The sequence below is a fragment of the Bombina bombina genome, chromosome 6 (assembly GCF_027579735.1).
Source record: "Bombina bombina isolate aBomBom1 chromosome 6, aBomBom1.pri, whole genome shotgun sequence".
In the NCBI taxonomy this organism is placed as follows: domain Eukaryota; kingdom Metazoa; phylum Chordata; class Amphibia; order Anura; family Bombinatoridae; genus Bombina; species Bombina bombina.
This window is the reverse complement of record NC_069504.1, coordinates 311,920,020-311,937,973: the sequence shown is the minus strand read 5'-3', so window position 1 is coordinate 311,937,973 and position 17,954 is coordinate 311,920,020. Positions and strand designations below refer to the sequence as shown.

At 38.4% G+C, this 17,954-nt stretch overlaps 1 protein-coding gene across 1 annotated transcript in view; it reads left to right on the top strand.

Annotated features, from left to right (window-relative positions):
- METTL25 (methyltransferase like 25) overlaps positions 1-16,744 on the top strand; it is a gene marked incomplete in the record, with an annotated part of 826,773 nt that extends 810,029 nt beyond the window's left edge. Inside the window, 2 exon segments of the mRNA XM_053716932.1 lie at positions 7,714-7,785; positions 16,508-16,744. Of these exon segments, the coding sequence (XP_053572907.1) occupies positions 7,714-7,785; positions 16,508-16,597 (162 nt within the window).
- Between the last annotated feature and the right edge of the window lie 1,210 nt (positions 16,745-17,954).

Sequence of the window (17,954 nt, the reverse complement as noted above, 5' to 3'; positions counted from 1 at the left end):
GCGAGATTACCAATAAATATTTTAGAACTCTGTGCAATTCTCAGAGCTCTTCAGTTTTGGCCTCTGTTAAAGAGGGAACCGTTCATTTGTTTTCAGACAGACAATATCACAACAGTGGCATATGTCAATCATCAGGGTGGGACTCACAGTCCCCAAGCTATGAAAGAAATATCTCGGATACTTGCTTGGGCGGAATCCAGCTCCTGTCTAATCTCTGCGGTGCATATCCCAGGTGTAGACAATTGGGAGGTGGATTATTTTAGCCGTCAGACTTTACATCCAGGGGAGTGGTCTCTCTATCCAGATGTGTTTTCTCAGATTGTTCAGATGTGGGGTCTTCCAGAGATAGATCTCATGGCCTCTCATCTAAACAAGAAACTTCCCAGATACCTGTCCAGGGATGTTCAGGCGGAAGCAGTGGATGCGCTGATACTTCTTTGGTGTTATCATCCTGCTTACATTTTCCCGCCTCTAGTTCTCCTTCCAAGAGTGATCTCCAAAATCATCATGGAACAATTGTTTGAGTTGCTGGTGGCTCCAGCATGGCCACAAAGGTTTTGGTATGCGGATCTGGTTCGGATGTCCAGTTGCCAGCCTTGGCCACTTCCGTTAAGGCCGGACCTACTGTCTCAAGGTCCGTTTTTCCATCAGGATCTCAAATCATTAAATTTGAAGGTTTTGAAATTGAACGCTTAATACTAAGTCATAGAGGTTTCTCTGACTCAGTGATTAATACTATGTTACAAGCTCGTAAATCTGTCTCTAGAAAGATTTATTATAGAGTTTTGAAGACTTATATTTCATGGTGTTCTTCTCATAAATTCTCTTGTCATTCTTTTAGAATTCCTAGAATTTTACAGTTTCTTCAGGATGGTTTTGATAAGGGTTTGTCTGCAAGTTCCTTGAAGGGACAAATCTCTGCTCTTTCTGTTTTATTTCACAGAAAGCTTGCTATACTTCCTGATATTCACTGTTTTGTACAGGCTTTAGTTCGTATTAAGCCTGTCATTAAATCAATTTCTCCTCCTTGGAGTCTTAATTTGGTTCTAAAGGCTTTACAGGCTCCTCCATTTGAGCCTATGCATTCTTTGGACATTAAACTACTTTCTTGGAAAGTGTTGTTCATTTTGGCTATCTCTTCTGCTAGAAGAGTTTCTGAGCTATCTGCTCTTTCTTGTGAGTCTCCTTTTCTGATTTTTCATCAGGATAAGACAGTTTTGCGGACTTCTTTTCAATTTTTACCTAAGGTTGTGAATTCCAACAACATTAATAGAGAAATTGTTGTCCCTTCCTTGTGTCCTAATCCTAAGAATTCTTTGGAAAGATCCTTACATTCTTTGGATGTGGTAAGAGCTTTGAAATATTATGTGGAAGCTACTAAAGATTTCAGGAAGACTTCCAGTCTATTTGTTTTATTTTCTGGTCCTAGGAAAGGTCAGAAAGCTTCTGCTATTTCCTTGGCTTCTTGGTTGAAACTTTTGATTCATCAAGCTTATTTGGAGTCGGGTCAGGCCCCGCCTCAGATAATTACAGCTCATTCTACTAGATCAGTCTCCACTTCGTGGGCCTTTAAGAATGAAGCTTCAGTTGATCAGATTTGCAAAGCGGCAACTTGGTCCTCTTTGCATACATTTACTAAATTCTACCGTTTTGATGTATTTGCTTCTTCAGAAGCAGTTTTTGGTATAAAAGTTCTTCAGGCAGCTGTTTCAGTTTGATTCTTCTGCTTTTGATTTGAGTTTTTTCCTTTCATTTATGAGAATAAACTTATTTTTTTGGGTTGTGGATTCATTTTTTTAGCGGAAAATGGCTGTTTTTATTTTTATCCCTCCCTCTCTAGTGACTCTTGCGTGGAGTTCCACATCTTGGGTATTGCTATCCCATACGTCACTAGCTCATGGACTCTTGCCAATTACATGAAAGAAAACATAATTTATTTAAGAACTTACCTGATAAATTCATTTCTTTCATATTGGCAAGAGTCGATGAGGCCCACCCTTTTTATGGTGGTTATGATTTTTTGTATAAAGCACAATTATTTCCAAATTTCTTTTGTTGATGCTTTCTTCTCCTTTCTTTATCACCCCACTGCTTGGCTATTCATTAAACTGAATTGTGGGTGTGGTGAGGGGTGTATTTATAGGCATTTTGAGTTTTGGGAAACTTTTCCCCTCCTGGTAGGATTGTATATCCCATACGTCACTAGCTCATGGACTCTTGCCAATATTAATTAAATTTAATTAATAGAAATTAATTTATCAGGTAAGTTCTTACATAAATTATGTTTTTCACTCATCTTGTAAAGAGAAACAATAAAGGTTATATTTTATTTTATCCTGCCTCTAAACTAGCCTGGGCACTGAGTGCTGATAGAGCATTTTCTTTCTTTGGAGTCTTTTCCAAAACCTTTTTCTGCATGTTAATATATGATGCTAGCACCACTCCCCTACCAAACAATTTACATTTGAGTTATATACTCTGGCAATCATAAATTAAATTATAGGGGAGGTTGCCTATATAGTGCCATTGCCAGTGTGTACATATTTAAACAAATAAAAATGTGTATATATTGTGTATATATTGGGCTCATTTTATTGCATATGTATCATAGTAAAAAGCAGTGAAACTGCTATAATTTGCATTGGATTTTTTGACATTATACAGCACATATCCCAGGGTGGAATCATGTGACCTTGCCTCTCAAGTGTATAATTTTATAACTGTGTCTAATATCATTGAAGATGTGGTTTGCATATGATATCGTTTAAACGTCTTAGCCATATGTTATTGTATTTAGTTAATAACATTTTGTACAGTTCTCCAAATGCAAACTTGCTCCCATCCAATTATTTTGTTCTTTCGTCCTAGGACTACTATACATAGATACAATTTTAGTACTTGACATCAGTAGGGAGATGCAAGTCCCACATCTATTTTTCCAAGAAGCTGTGACTCATAGAAATATGATTAAATTTTGATTCCACTGGTCAGCTGCTGGAAATTGTTGCTCCATTTATTTAATACCTTCTCTGTAAATGAAACATAAAATAAAGGATATCACAAGATTAAAATGATTCAGTTTAAAATACCCATATTCATTTGCTTAGAGTGAAAGTTTAGGGATTCATTGATTGTCACAATGTATCAGTTTGGTTATGTGGTCTCAGGATACCAATTAGCACATAAACAGAAGTGACTGTTGTTTTGCATTTAGCAGGCAGGCTATTTCTTTAATGAACAGCGATGACTGGCTCACTGCTTGCCCCCTCCCCTAAGACCATCCTCAACAAAACAGGGGAATATTAGTTAGGGAGGAGAAGGAGAGGTGACCCTGTCTAACTAAAGTAACATTGAAAGGGAAAAAAAACATGAAGGAAGACAAGGTTGAGAAGGATTCAAGTATACTAAATATGAGATGGTGGAAGGTACTGCTATGTGGGGTCAAATTTTCATTTATTACCACCTTCAAACTTTCAGGCTCTCATGAATGGATGCTTAAGGGTACCCCCTTGACCCTCTGTCCATTTACAATAAACATTTTTAGAGGGGGGGGGGGAGGAATATTAGAATTTCCATCTCTGTTTCTAAAGCAATGTCTTTGGTCATTACGTAGCTGTACACAAAGGCCCCAAATAACTTGTTTATTGTAAATTTGTTTAGGTTGGTCTGGACCATTTTTGTGTTACCACATATTACATATATATTTAACGAAACAAATAATACTGATGTGTTTTTTAGATATATAAAAATATTTTCCCAAATGTACTACAATGGTTTGTTTTGTAAAAATGCATATTTCAGTGGTAAGTAAACCTACTATTTTTCTAATAATAATTCCTAGGAATAGGTTAACCTTCCTGTTAGTTTCACCTTAAAGGGACATTAAACCCAAAAAATGTATTTCATGATACAGATAGAAAATACAATTTTAAACAACATTCCAATTTACTTCTATTATCTAATTTGCTTCATTCTTTAGATATCTTTTGTTAAAGCAATAGCAATACACATAGGTGAGCCAATCACATGAGGCATCTATGTGCAGCCACCAATTCAGAAGCTACTGAGCCTATCTAGATATACTTTTCAGGAAAGAATATTAAGAGAATGAAGCAAATTAGATAATAGAAGTAAATAAGAAAATTGTTTAAAATGGTATTCTCCATCTGAATCATGAAAGCAAAAATTTGGCTTTAATGTCCCTTTAAGTATAAACAGCTTATCCATTTCTTCTAACTCATTATGTGCATGAAGAGCAGAATAGTCAGTGTCTATCCATTTAGTTTTAATGATAGGTTACTTTATCATGTTTCTTCTCTTCTCATCTTTAGCCATTATAGCTAATATAACATTTGCGTTTTAAAGGGACATGAAACCCAAATTTTTTTCTTTCATGATTCAGATAGAGAATATACTTTTAAACAACTTTCTAATTTACTTCTATTATATAATTTGTTTCATTCTCTTGGTATAATGTGTTGAAGGAGCAGCAATGCACTAATGGTTTCTAACTGAACACGTGTGAGCCAATCACAATCGATATATATATGCAGCCACCAATCAACAGCTAGAACCTAGGTTCTCTGCTGCTCCTGAGCTTGCCTATATAAACATTTCAGCTAACAAGAGAAGGATGCAAATTAAATTATAGAAGTAAATTGGAAAGTTGTTTAAAATTGTATTCTCTATCTGAATCATGAAAGATTTTTTTGGGGTTTCATGTTTCTTTAAGCAGCTCTATGCCATCTTCTTTCTAGGAAATCTTAACACCTCTTGTCTCATATTTCTGAACTTACTCGTGTAATTCAAGGGACCCAATGAATTGCATGGAACTTACCAGCTGGTGCTGAAGCTTTGTTTTGTTTTTTTTTGCACTTCTTCTTCTCCTCCTATTTACCATTGACCATTCAGACAGAGCATACAATTTGAAACCATTTTCCAATTTACTTCTAATGTCAAATTTGTTTTATTCTCTTGGTATCTTTTGTAGAAGGAGCAACAATGCACTACTGGGAGCTAGCTAAACACACCAGGTGGGCTAATGAAAAGAGGTATATATGTGCAGCCACCAATCAGCAGCTAGCTCCCAGTAGTGCTTTGCTGCTCCTGAGCCTGCCTAGGTATTATTTTCTACAAAGGATAACATGAGAAAAAAGCAAATTAGATAATAAGAGTAAATTGAAAAGTTGTTTAAAATGCATGCTCTATCGATCTAAATCGTAAAAGAAACATTTGGGGTTTCATATCCATTTAACACTCTGGCCAAACACTACCTTTTCTGCTTTGATTTTTTCACCCAGACAATCTAGCACTCTTACATCCATTCTACTGCTGTTCCTTTTCTCTCTATAAGTAAGCACACACGATACGTTTCCCTGCTAGTGTGCAGCTTTTTCAAGTCTCCTTAAAGAGCTGCACACTAGTAGGGAAAAGTACATTGGAGACCAACAGGCACGTCACTGGGAAGGGTTTGTTCAAGTTGTTACCAGCACATCAGGAAATTTGTCCCTAATAAGCTGCAGCCAGTGGTAGTTTTAATGCTTAATTGTTAGGGTGTGAGGTAATTGGGGGGCTACGAAAGGTAATGAACATAATATATATATATATATATATATATATATATATATATATATATATATATAAAGCCCATTACAGCTCATGCATTTGGGGGTGCATTGCCACTAGCACAGCACGCTTAGTAAGAGTCAAGAAGCCTATGATCCTTATATAGTGTTTGCTTCTGATACTTTGTGGAACTTGAGTTACATGTTGCCATTTTTATTGTTTTTAATGTAACAAGAATCTTCCTGTCATCTGGTGGATTATTGTATTGTGCCATTATTTTATAGCTATCCTAACTCTTAAAGGTGTGAGTACCTTGCAGTATTCTTCACATAAAGGGGCATATTTATCAAAATGCAAGTGGACATGATAAGATGTAGCGTATCATGTCCGCTGCACATCGACAAATGCAGACGGCATACTCTGTCGGCATTTATCATTGCACAAACAGTTCACTACAACTGCTTGTGCATTACCGCCCCTTGCAGATTCGCGGCCGCTAGCAGGGGGTGTCAATCAACCCGATCATATTCGATCAGGTTGATTTCTGTCCGCCGCCTCAGAGCAGGCGGACAAGTTATGGAGTAACGGTCTTTAGACCGCTGCTTCATAACTTCTTTTTCCGGCGAGCCTTCAGGGCTTGATAATTCGGCCCCAAAGCCTAATCTCAACAGTTTTATGCTATGTGAGTGTGTCTTTGTTTCCTTTGAGGATTCTATCCATCTACTGGATTAGAGACTACAGAGACATTTAAAGGCAAAGGACACCTGGGTCCAAATTAAAGCAAAAGGAGTATTGTTTTCATATACAGTACACATAAGTATATTTAGTTCACTTTTATCACATTTTTGTTGTGATATTTATTGCAGTGTTTTTTTTATTGTATTGCCTTTCTCTTTATGCCTGTTTCCCTTCTCCTTTCTAGTTTATTCCCCAATTCTATTTCTCCCTCTCTCCCATCACTCATACACCCCCTATTTACACTTTGGGCTCTATTTAACAAGCTCCGTACGGAGCTTGATGGCCCCTGTTTCTGGTGAGTCTTCAGACTCGCCAGAAACAGCAGTTATGAAGCAGCGGTCACAAAGACTGCTGCTCCATAACCTGTCTGCCTGCTCTGAGCAGGCGGACAGACATCGCCGGAAATCAACCCGATCGAGTACGATTGGGTTGATTGACACCCCCTGTTGGCGGCCTATTGGCCGCGAGTCTGCAGGGGGCGGCGTTGCACCAGCAGCTCTTGTGAGCTGCTGGTGCAATGCTGAATACGGCGAGCGTATTGCTCGCCGTATTCAGCAAGGTCTGTTGGACCTGATCCGCACTGTCGGATCAGGTCCGACAGACCTTGATAACTATGGGCCTTTGTCACCCAAATGTTTTCCTCCTTTGCAGTAACTATCTTGCTCATCAGATGCTCCTATAATTTAATTAAAAAATATGTATGCATTAATTAATGAAAGGAGGTGTGTTTCCTTAAGCACTGTTGTTTTGTAAATGTGCCTTAATTGTTAATTGGTTGGTTTGTTCCTTCCTTCTGTGTACCACTGCCTAATTCCACCAACACAGCACAAAATTTACCAGTAAAGTTGGTCTTTAAAAATGTGATGATGAGTTATTTTGCCAATGGTTTAGTTTTAAATGTGTTACTGAACTTTTTCAGCACAGGCATTAGGAAATATAAATGTTTTGACATATATATCCCTAACAGTTGTCATAGGCACTAAAATGATTCTTACGTAATGTAGCAGTTAAATTAGAACACTTCATACAATAAAGCCAGTTTTTCCTGTCTGTTAGCCTTAACTAACTGAAAGACATTATAGCAATTTTTATTATGATTATTATTTTCTCAATAAACATACAGTTGTATGCCTGATGTTATTATTGTATAGCAACGCCATATGCTGTAGTTCTGTGATTAATTCTGTAGAAAAAAGCAAGGTACAGAAAGTGCCTGCACTGTGTTTTCTGGAACTTGTATAGATGCAATTCTTGATAAGAACATAATTGACAGCTTAAACTTGTAATTTTCTGCCCTGGTAAAATATACAAAAGTGGTGAAGTTGACAGAGCGTTCTGCAACATTATGCATTCATCATGTAAATGTTTATCATTTAGATGTCTTATTAAACAATCTTATCTTCCTTACAGCTGAAAGTTATGCTAGCTCCATGTATTGAAGCCTTGATTCTTCTCGATCGTCTATGTTATCTGCATGAACAGGTATATTTATATACAGTATTCACTTTTCACACACACACACTGCAAATGTTTCCATCAGATGAGATCATACAAACTGTACATGGAAATATTTTTATCTACCAAGGACACAGCTTATATAACGTGCATACTTTATAAGGAAGCCTTTTTCTATTTAGACATATGCCCAGCAGATGTTATTGTTTTGAAGAAAGTAAAAGCAATACTGTTAATGTTATTTTAATTGTAGACTAATTATCAGATGCTTGGCGTTATGGTTATTGCAATGACAGAATATGCAGATACTGTGCTCTCCCACAAAATAAACATTTGCTATACTTAGCAGACTGTCATTTAATCAGTATATTCATGCATGGCTAACATAAGATGTGCACTTTTTCAGAGAACACTGTTTTTTGTAATGAACACAGATATTTTGGTTTCTTTGTTAGTTTATACCCTTAAGCTGTAAAGTTCATTTTAGTGCATAAAGAAATATATTGGTCTTTTTTTTTTTTCTTGAACTGTTCTTTATGGTAAATTTACTTTGATCTCTGAAAAAAAAGTTTGTAATTTTTTTAAATTAAACACTTGTGTGAACAGTCCTGTTTTTCCACTATAAACATTTTAGCAGTTATTTTGTATCAGATGAAATACCTTCCTTTCAAATCCTTACTTGGAATCATAATGCTGCTATAACTGTTTGATTTTTGTTCTAAATTGTATTTTTACACAGAGAAAGCAATTTTGAAGTATGTAGGTAATGATGTATTTTCCTGGCTGCCAGTTTACTGTAAATCAGAAATCTGTGTAATTTCCAGAAGGAGGGTTCAGCCATTCAACATACTGCTCTGATTTATTTTCAGTGAATCAAGAAGTTATTTGTGCTGGTTCTTCACATTATTAGAAGCTTGTCGTGCTCTGGCACATGCAGCTTTAAAATAGAATTCTAGTATTGTTTTCTTGCTATCAGATGTGTCCAATATTTTCACTAAGAGGTCACGTTTGAATTTATGTTTATTTTATACTAGGCGATAAGCCTGCCCAGAGGGTAGTCTATGTTTAAATACTACAACCCCCCAAGCTAAAGTTACAAAAAAAACAAACTAAAATTACAGAAAAAAATAAACAAAGGTATCCAAAATAATTCTAATACTAAACTACCAATATGCTTTAATAGGGCCTTTTGTAGGGCATTGCCCTAAGTTAAACATTTATTTTACCTCTGAAAAATACTAAATCCCCCCTAACAGTAAAAAAAACCCCACCCACCAAACCCGACTCAAAAAAATAAAAACTAACACTAAAAAACTAAACTACCTATTTCCCCTAAAGGGGCATTTGTATGGACATTGCCCTTAAAAGGGCATTCAACTCTTTTACTGCCCTTAAAAGGGCAATCAGCTCTTTTTCAAGCCCCAAAAAACCCTAATCTAAAAAAAAAAACACCCCAAAAATTAAAATAAAAAAGCCTAAACCTAAGCCCCAAATAGGTGCTTACTGTTCCTGAAGTCCAGCGGAGAAGGTCTTCTTCCAGATGGATCCATCATCTTCTATCTTCATCCGGAGTGAAGGTGGTGTGGAGCGGAGGTACAGAGCTGTGTTCCCGATGCCTGGATCCTCGGCGGCGGTCATCGGCTGAGGGATTCCTCCGCGGCATGGAGGCTCCACTTCATCCAATGTCCGTCGTAGACTGAAGATTGAATGCAAGGTACCACAATCAATTTGGGGTACCTTGCATTCCTATTGGCTGAAATTTTGAAATCAGCCAATAGGATTAGAGCTACTGAAATCCTATTGGCTGTTCAAAAAAGCCAATAAGATTTAATTAGCTCTCATCCTATTGGCTGATTTTAAAATATCAGCCAATGGGAATGCAAGATTCCCCAATAAATATGAGATACCTTTCATTCAATCTTCAGTGTGTGGCGGACGATCGCATGTGGATGAAGATAGAAGATAATGGACCCGCCTGGAAGAAGACCTTCTCCGCCGGTATTCAGGTACCGTGAGTACCTATTTGGGGCTTAGTGTTAGGTTTGTTTTGTTTTTTTAGGGGGGGGTTATTTTTAAGATTAGGGATTTGGGCAATTGAAAAAGAGCTAAATGCCCTTTTAAGGGCAGTAAAAGAGCTGAATGCCATTTTAAAGGGTAATACCCATACAAATGCCCCTTTAGGGGCAACGGGTAGTTTATTTATTTTTTAGTGTTAGGTTTTTTATTTTGGGGGGTTTGGTGGGTGGGGGGTTTAACTATTAGGGGGGACTTGGTTTATTTTTAATGTAAAAGAGCTGATTTATTTAGGGCAATGCCCTAAAAAAGCCCATTTAAGGGCTATTGGTAGTTTATTCTTAGATTAGGGGGTGTTTTTATTTGCGGGGGGGGGGGGCTTTTTTATTTTCTAACGCCTAGATTTAGAGTTGGGCCGTGAAAACCAGCGTTAGAGGCTACTAACGCTGGTTTTTACCGCCCGCTGGTATTTGGAGCCAGTCATTAAAGGGTCTAACGCTCACTTTGCAGCCGCGACTTTTCCATACCGCAGATCCCCCTACGCCATTTGCGTATCCTATCTTTTCAATAGGATCTTTCTAACGCCGGTTGGCTGAAGTGAGCGTTAGAAATCTAACGACAAAACTCCAGCCGCAGAAAAAAGTCAGTAGTTAAGAGCTTTCTGGGCTAACGCCGGTTTATAAAGCTCTTAACTACTGTGCTCTAAAGTACACTAACACCCATAAACTACCTATGTACCCCTAAACCGAGGTCCCCCCACATCGCCGCCACTCTATTAAATTTTTTTAACCCCTAATCTGCCGACCGCACGCCGCTTCCACCTACGTTATCCCTATGTACCCCTAATCTGCTGCCCCTAACACCGCCGACCCCTATATTATATTTATTAACCCCTAATATGCCGCCCCCAACGTCGCCGCTACCTACCTATATTTATTAACCCCTAATCTGCCGACCGGACCAAGCCGCTATTATAATAAAGTTATTAACCCCTAATCCGCCTCACTCCCGCCTCAATAACCCTATAATAAATAGTATTAACCCCTAATCTGCCCTCCCTAACATCGCCAACACCTAACTTCAAGTATTAACCCCTAATCTGCCGATCGGAGCTCACCGCTACTCTAATAATTTTTTTAACCCCTAAAGCTAATTCTAACCCTAACACCCCCCTAAGTTAAATATAATTTTATTCTAACTAAATAAATTAACTCTTATTAAATAACTTATTCCTATTTAAAGCTAAATACTTACCTGTAAAATAAACCCTAATATAGCTACAATATAAATTATAATTATATTGTAGCTATTTTAGGATTAATATTTATTTTACAGGCAACTTTGTAATTATTTTAACCAGGTACAATAGCTATTAAATAGTTAATAACTATTTAATAGTTACCTAGTTAAAATAATTTCAAAATTACCTGTAAAATAAATCCTAACCTAAGTTACAATTAAACCTAACACTACACTAGCAATAAATTAATTAAATACAATACCTACAATTATCTACAATTAAACCTAACACTACACTATCAATAAATAAATTAAATACAATTCCTACAAATAAATACAATTAAATAAACTAACTAAAGTACAAAAAATAAAAAAGAACTAAGTTACAAAAAATAAAAAAATATTTACAAACATTAGAAAAAAATTACAACAATTTTAAACTAATTACACCTACTCTAAGCCCCCTAATAAAATAACAAAGACCCCCAAAATAAAAAAATGCCCTACCCTATTCTAAATTACAAAAGTTCAAAGCTCTTTTACCTTACCAGCCCTTAAAAGGGCCCTTTGCGGGGCATGCCCCAAAGAATTCAGCTCTTTTGCCTGTAAAAAAAAAACATACAATACCCCCCCCAACATTACAACCCACCACCCACATACCCCTAATCTAACCCAAACCCCCCTTAAATAAACCTAACACTAAGCCCCTGAAGATCTTCCTACCTTGTCTTCACCTTGCCGGGTTCACCGATCGGTCCAGAAGAGGGTCCGAAGTCTTGATCCAAGCCCAAGCGGGGGGCTGAAGAGTGACGTCCATCCTCGGGCTGAAGTCTGGATCCAAGCGGCGGCTGAAGAAGTCCATCATCGGGATGAAGTCTTCTATGAAGCCGCATCTTCAATCTTCTTTCTTCCGGAGCGGAGTGGAGCCATCTTCTTCCCAGCCGACGCGGATCCAACCTCTTCAAGCAACGCCTACTAGCCGAATGACGGTTCCTTTAAATGACGTCATCCAAGATGGCGTCCCTCGAATTCCGATTGGCTGATAGGATTCTATCAGCCAATCGGAATTAAGGTAGGAAAATTCTGATTGGCTGATGGAATCAGCCAATCAGAATCAAGTTCAATCCGATTGGCTGATCCAATCAGCCAATCAGATTGAGCTTGCATTCTATTGGCTGATCGGAACAGCCAATAGAATGCGAGCTCAATCTGATTGAGTGTTAGGTTTAGGGTTTTGTGCTCCCTGAAGAGGTGCGCTCACGGATGAAGGAATGATTGTAAAAAAAGGTGTCCGATGTGACGGCAGCTCTTCCGAGAATTTCAGATACGAGGAGGAGATCTATAAGGAGATAAGAAGGCGCCAAACATAGGGTGATATCGTCAACAACCGGCAATACACTACGATAGCAGGCAGATTGAATACTTACAAACAGAGCGGCACCACAATGTGCCTAGTAACACAGGCCGGGACCTCAACTGTCGCCCGGAAGACCAAACACTGGCGTGCAACGAGCCTCCAGCGGTCACGTGAGTCGTCTGGCCAATCACGATCCGTTAGGCACACACACCTTTCTTCCGAACTTCCGAATGAACTGATTAGCAACAGTGTAGACAAACCAGGTGTCCCATACACTACGAACGATCACTCTTTCTGACAAATTCTTTTACCCCTCACAGGGGTTAATATAATTACAAAGTTGCCTGTAAAATAAATATTAATCCTAAAATAGCTACAATATAATTATAATTTATATTGTAGCTATATTAGGGTTTATTTTACAGGTAAGTATTTAGCTTTAAATAGGAATAATTTATTTAATAAGAGTTAATTTATTTCGTTAGATTTAAATTATATTTAATTTAGGGGGGTGTTAGGGTTAAAGTTAGACTTAGCTTTAGGGGTTAATAAATTTATTAGAGTAGCGGTGAGCTCCTGTCGGCAGATTAGGGGTTAATACTTGAAGTTAGGTGTCGGCAATGTTAGGGAGGGCAGATTAGGGGTTAATACTATTTCTTATAGGGTTATTGAGGCGGGAGTGAGGCAGATTAGGGGTTAATACATTTATTATAGTAGCGCTCAGGTCCGGTTGGCAGATTAGGGGTTAATAAGTGTAGTTAGGTGGAGGCGACGTTGGGGGCGGCAGATTAGGGGTTAATAAATATAATATAGGGGTCGGCGATGTTAGGGCAGCAGATTAGGGGTACATAGGGATAACGTAGGTGGCAGGGGTGTACGGAGCGGCAGATTAGGGGTTAAAAATAATATGCAGGGGTCAGCGATAGCGGGGGCGGCAGATTAGGGGTTAATAAGTGTAAGGTTAGGGGTGTTTAGACTCGGGTACATGTTAGGGTGTTAGGTGCAGACTTAGGAAGTGTTTCCCCATAGGAAACAATGGGGCTGCGTTAAGAGCTGAACGCGGCTTTTTTGCAGGTGTTAGGTTTTTTTTCAGCTCAAACAGCCCCATTGTTTTCTATGGGGGAATCGTGCACGAGCACGTTTTTGAAGCTGGCCGCGTCCGTAAGCACCGCTGGTATCGAGAGTTGCAGTGGCGTTAAATTATGCTCTACGCTCCCTTTCTGGAGCCTAACGCACTGAAAACCCAGCCATTCTGTGAACTCTAAATACCAGCGGTATTTAAAAGGTGCGGGGGGAAAAAAGCACGCGTAGCTAACGCACCCCTTTGGCCGCAAAACTCTAAATCTAGGCGATAGGGATTAGGTTTTTTTTTTATTTTGGATAATGTGGTTTATTATTTTGTGTTAGACTTTTTTATTTTCTGTAATTTGATTAGTTTAAATTTAGTTTTCTTTATTTTTAAAGTAATGTTAGGTTTTTTATTTTAATTGTAATTTAATTTATTTAATGGGGTTAATTTAGGGAGTGTTAGGTTAGGGGGCTTAGTGATTAGTTATTTGCGTTGTGGGGTTTGGCGGTTTAGGGGTTAATAGGTTTATTATGTTAATTGTGATGTGGATTAATGGCGGTTTAGGGGTTAATAGACTTATTAGGTTATCAATGTGGGTTAATGGCGGTTTAGGGGTTAATAGATGTATTTGGTATTTTGCGATGTTGGGGGTGGGCGGATTTAGGGGTTAATAATTTTATTAGGTAGTTGGTTGTTGTTTTTTTTAATACTTATTGTGGGCGGTCAGGTTTTTTTTTTTAATACTTATTGCGTGCGGTTAGGTTTTTTTCTTAATACTTATTGCGGGCAGTTAGTTTTTTTTTTGTGTAATGCTCTGTTTGCCTTCGCTGCATCCCGGTGGATTCCGAAAATGTCAGGGTGATGGATTCTTTTGCCACCCTGCCATTTTCGGAATCCACCTGGATGTAGTAAATTCTTTTGGCTGCCTTGCGCTGCCAACATTTCTTTGAAGATGCGTGCGCAACTGTCGATGGACGCGTTACAAACGCAATTATAGTATAGATATATATCTATAGAGAGAGAGACAGAGATAATGCATTTTAAATGAACATTGGTTTACAAAAGCTCCTCATATGTAGAACCAGAAACCTGACCTGATATAATGAGCAAGCTGCACAACTTCAGCCGACAGTTATATGGATAAGTCACCTAAAGATGGGGAGTGGCAGAGAGTAGTAAAGGTTCATAGCCAAAAACACCACATAAGTAACGAATAACTTCACCAACATGACAGACAAGTGCATGAGTGCTTAAAGTTACATGCCACCCACATTTTTTCTTTTATGATTTAGAAAGAGAATGCAATTTTAAACATCTTTCTAATTTACTTATATTATCTAATTTGTTTTATTCTCTTGATATTCTTTGATGAAAAGCATATCTAAATATGCGCACTAGCTGCTGATTGGTTTCTGCACATAGAAGCCTCGTGTGATTGGCTCACCATGTGCATTGCTTTTTCTTCAACTAAGGATATCTAGAAAATGAAGCAAAATAAATAATGGAAGTAAATTGTAATGTTGTTTAAATTTATATTCTCTATCTGAATCATGAAAGAACGATTTTGGGTTTAGTGGCCCTTTAACTCCATATCGGCAGTGGGTCATGTGCGCTTTAATAGTTATTTCTAGCAGGGATGTCACGTGTGTTGGTAGAAATGTTTTTAATGGATTATTGTGTTAAAATTCTACTACATAAAAGAGCAACATTTACATATGTTGCTTTGTTTGTTTGAAAAATGTAAAGTAAAATATGTTCAACTTTCAGATGAAAGAAATACAGCATTATCTGGTGTTTATTTCCTACTTAATGTTTAATGTACCTATCAACCAATGAGCACTATCAGGAAGTACCTGTTATCCAGTTAGCATTGGCAGGAAGTTCCTTACAGTCACTGCATATAAAGGAAATACAGCTTGTTAGCATTAGAAGGAAATATGCGACTTATCCTGTTGTATTTGTTTTAGTGTGTATATACTGCTCCATTATAGGAATAAGATATTGATAAGGTAAAATTTTCTTTTAAAGGGACAGAAAAGTCAAAATAAAACTTAATAATTCCAATAGAATCATCATCAGAATCATCAGAGTTCTCTTGGCATGTTTTGTTGACGCGTAAAGCTTGGTAGGCTGAAAGGAGCTTAGGAGCGTGCATATATCTTTAGCATTCTGTGGAAGCAATGTTTGCAACTGTGTATAACGTTGCTTTAACCTATTACAAATCAGTTAGTCCTGAGAATGACCCCTATAGGCTGAGTAATATACAGACACATAACTTAATAGTATCTTTTGACAGATGAGCAGGAACTATTCAGGCATAGTATCAGGGAGAATCCAGAAGGGAGTTAACAGGAGCCAAGGTCAGACCCTGCTGGACATTAAAATGCAAGGGGATAATCCATAGGAAGGTCAATGCAAGTCAGGTTATTATTGTGAACTGTCAGATCCAAATCAGAACCAGAAGGAAAGTCAAGTCAAACCAAAATTTATGTACAGGAATGAAAACAAAAGACAGCACACCCAAGGAATATATTAACAAATGGCAATCCAACATGGCTTTGGCATTAATTTATAGATTATTTGGCTCAAAATCAATTTGCAGGAAAAATGATGTGGCATGAAAATGACACAAAACAAAAGGAGTGAGCTAGAGAATGGGGCATGCAGCAAACATGAGCAACATGGACATGGAGCAAGAGCCACATGACGTATACATTATTGTAAACACTGCTGCCAGGTGACTAAAGACAGGTTCATGCTCCTGAGCTCACCCAGGATTACTCTTTAGCAAAGGATACCAAGAGAATTAAGCAAAATTGATAACAGGAGTAAATTGGAGATTCAAATGTCTTGCTCTCCCCAATCTATTTAATTTTAATTGTGACTTTACTGCCCTTTAAAGTGCACTGCTGTACATTTAAAATATCTCTAGCATATCCCTTTAAGTAATACATAAAGTTAGAAGTATTCATTTTGGCTGCATCCGTATCTTCTGAATTTTTTACCTTTTGAAGAATTAAAAATAAAAAAACAAATAGGCTGTTCCTAATTTTTTACCATTTTTCTTTCAGGAGAACATAGCATGGACAGGATTGGTGAAGTTATTTGATCCAGTGAAATCCCCTCGATGTTATGCAGTTGTTTCTCTGAAAAGACTTTAGATAGTTTTATGGTAGGACATAGGAGACAGTCAATAGTAATTAAAGACGCCCTAAAGTATCTTGTGACTGTTTTTTCAGTATTTTATAGCATGGTTGCACAACCTTTATAAATAAATTGCCACCTTGTATTTTATTTTATTTAACAAATTCTGTCAATCTTATGTGTACTTGAAATGGGCAGTCTTTGACTAAATACATGGCATTGTACACCTGCACAAATAACTTATGTCTACATATACACACAGACTTAAAAACATATGCAGACTGTGACTGTGAAATTTAGGAAGGCAGTCTGTGACTAGGAAGCACAGGAAGGCAGTCTGTGACTATGAACCTCTGAAAGGCAGGCTGGCACTGGAGCCACAGGAAAGGGGACTGGCACTGGGAACCACAGGAATGGGGGTTGTGACTGGGAACCACAGAAAGGCGGGCTGGAAACCACAGGAAGGGGGCTGTGACTGGGAACCGCAGGAACGGGAACTGTGACTGGGAACCACAGGAGGGCAGGCTGCGACTGGGACCACACTAGAGCAGGCTGTGACTAGGAATCACAGAAAGGCAGGATGGGACTGGAACCACAGGAAAGTGGACTGTCAGGGAGGCAGGATGTAACTGTTAATCACAACAAATAGTCAAATATATCCCGTTTCAGAATGAGACGGGCAGTAGTAGTACAGAATTGGTAGGTAAAAGGCAGAGTCCAAAATACATGTAAAAAGAGGTCAGCTGCCAAATCAGTTCTCACTACCAACAAAGCAGAAGGGAGATCTGAGGCAAAGTCAGGTAACCAGGCAAAAGTTAAAACCGAATATGAGGACAGTCAACAGAAGGCTTTCAACAATCAGGCAGAGGGCACAAACAGTGAGACTTAATGTCAGGGCAGGGAGTGGCTAGTAAAGCATATTTATATATATAGGTGGAGCAAGTGAGACAGCACAGCTAACAGCAAGGGGTCGATTTTATCAAAGGCTTTGCAAGCCTTTCGACCCATTACGGCTGCAAGTTCTCACAAGAGAACCTGCACGCAGTATTTAACAAGCAGCGGTCATCAGACCACTGCTTCCCTAATCTTTCGCCACCTCTAAAGTGGCAACATTTAATCTCTTCAGTCTAGTCCAACTGGGGTGATTGACAGCTCCTGCCCGTGCGTGATTGGTTGTGCCCGGACAGGGGGCAGGATTGCACGCAAGCGCAAAATAGTGCTTGTGTGCAATGCTGAATTCCTCCAGGGCAATTCAGCCCACCAGTGGCGAGCTACGGCGGACAGGGGCACGTATGTGCACCCCTGTCCGTCTCAGCTTGATAAATCGCTCCCCAAGTCTCTGGAAACTGTCTGTGAGAAAGTCTTCCAGTGGCT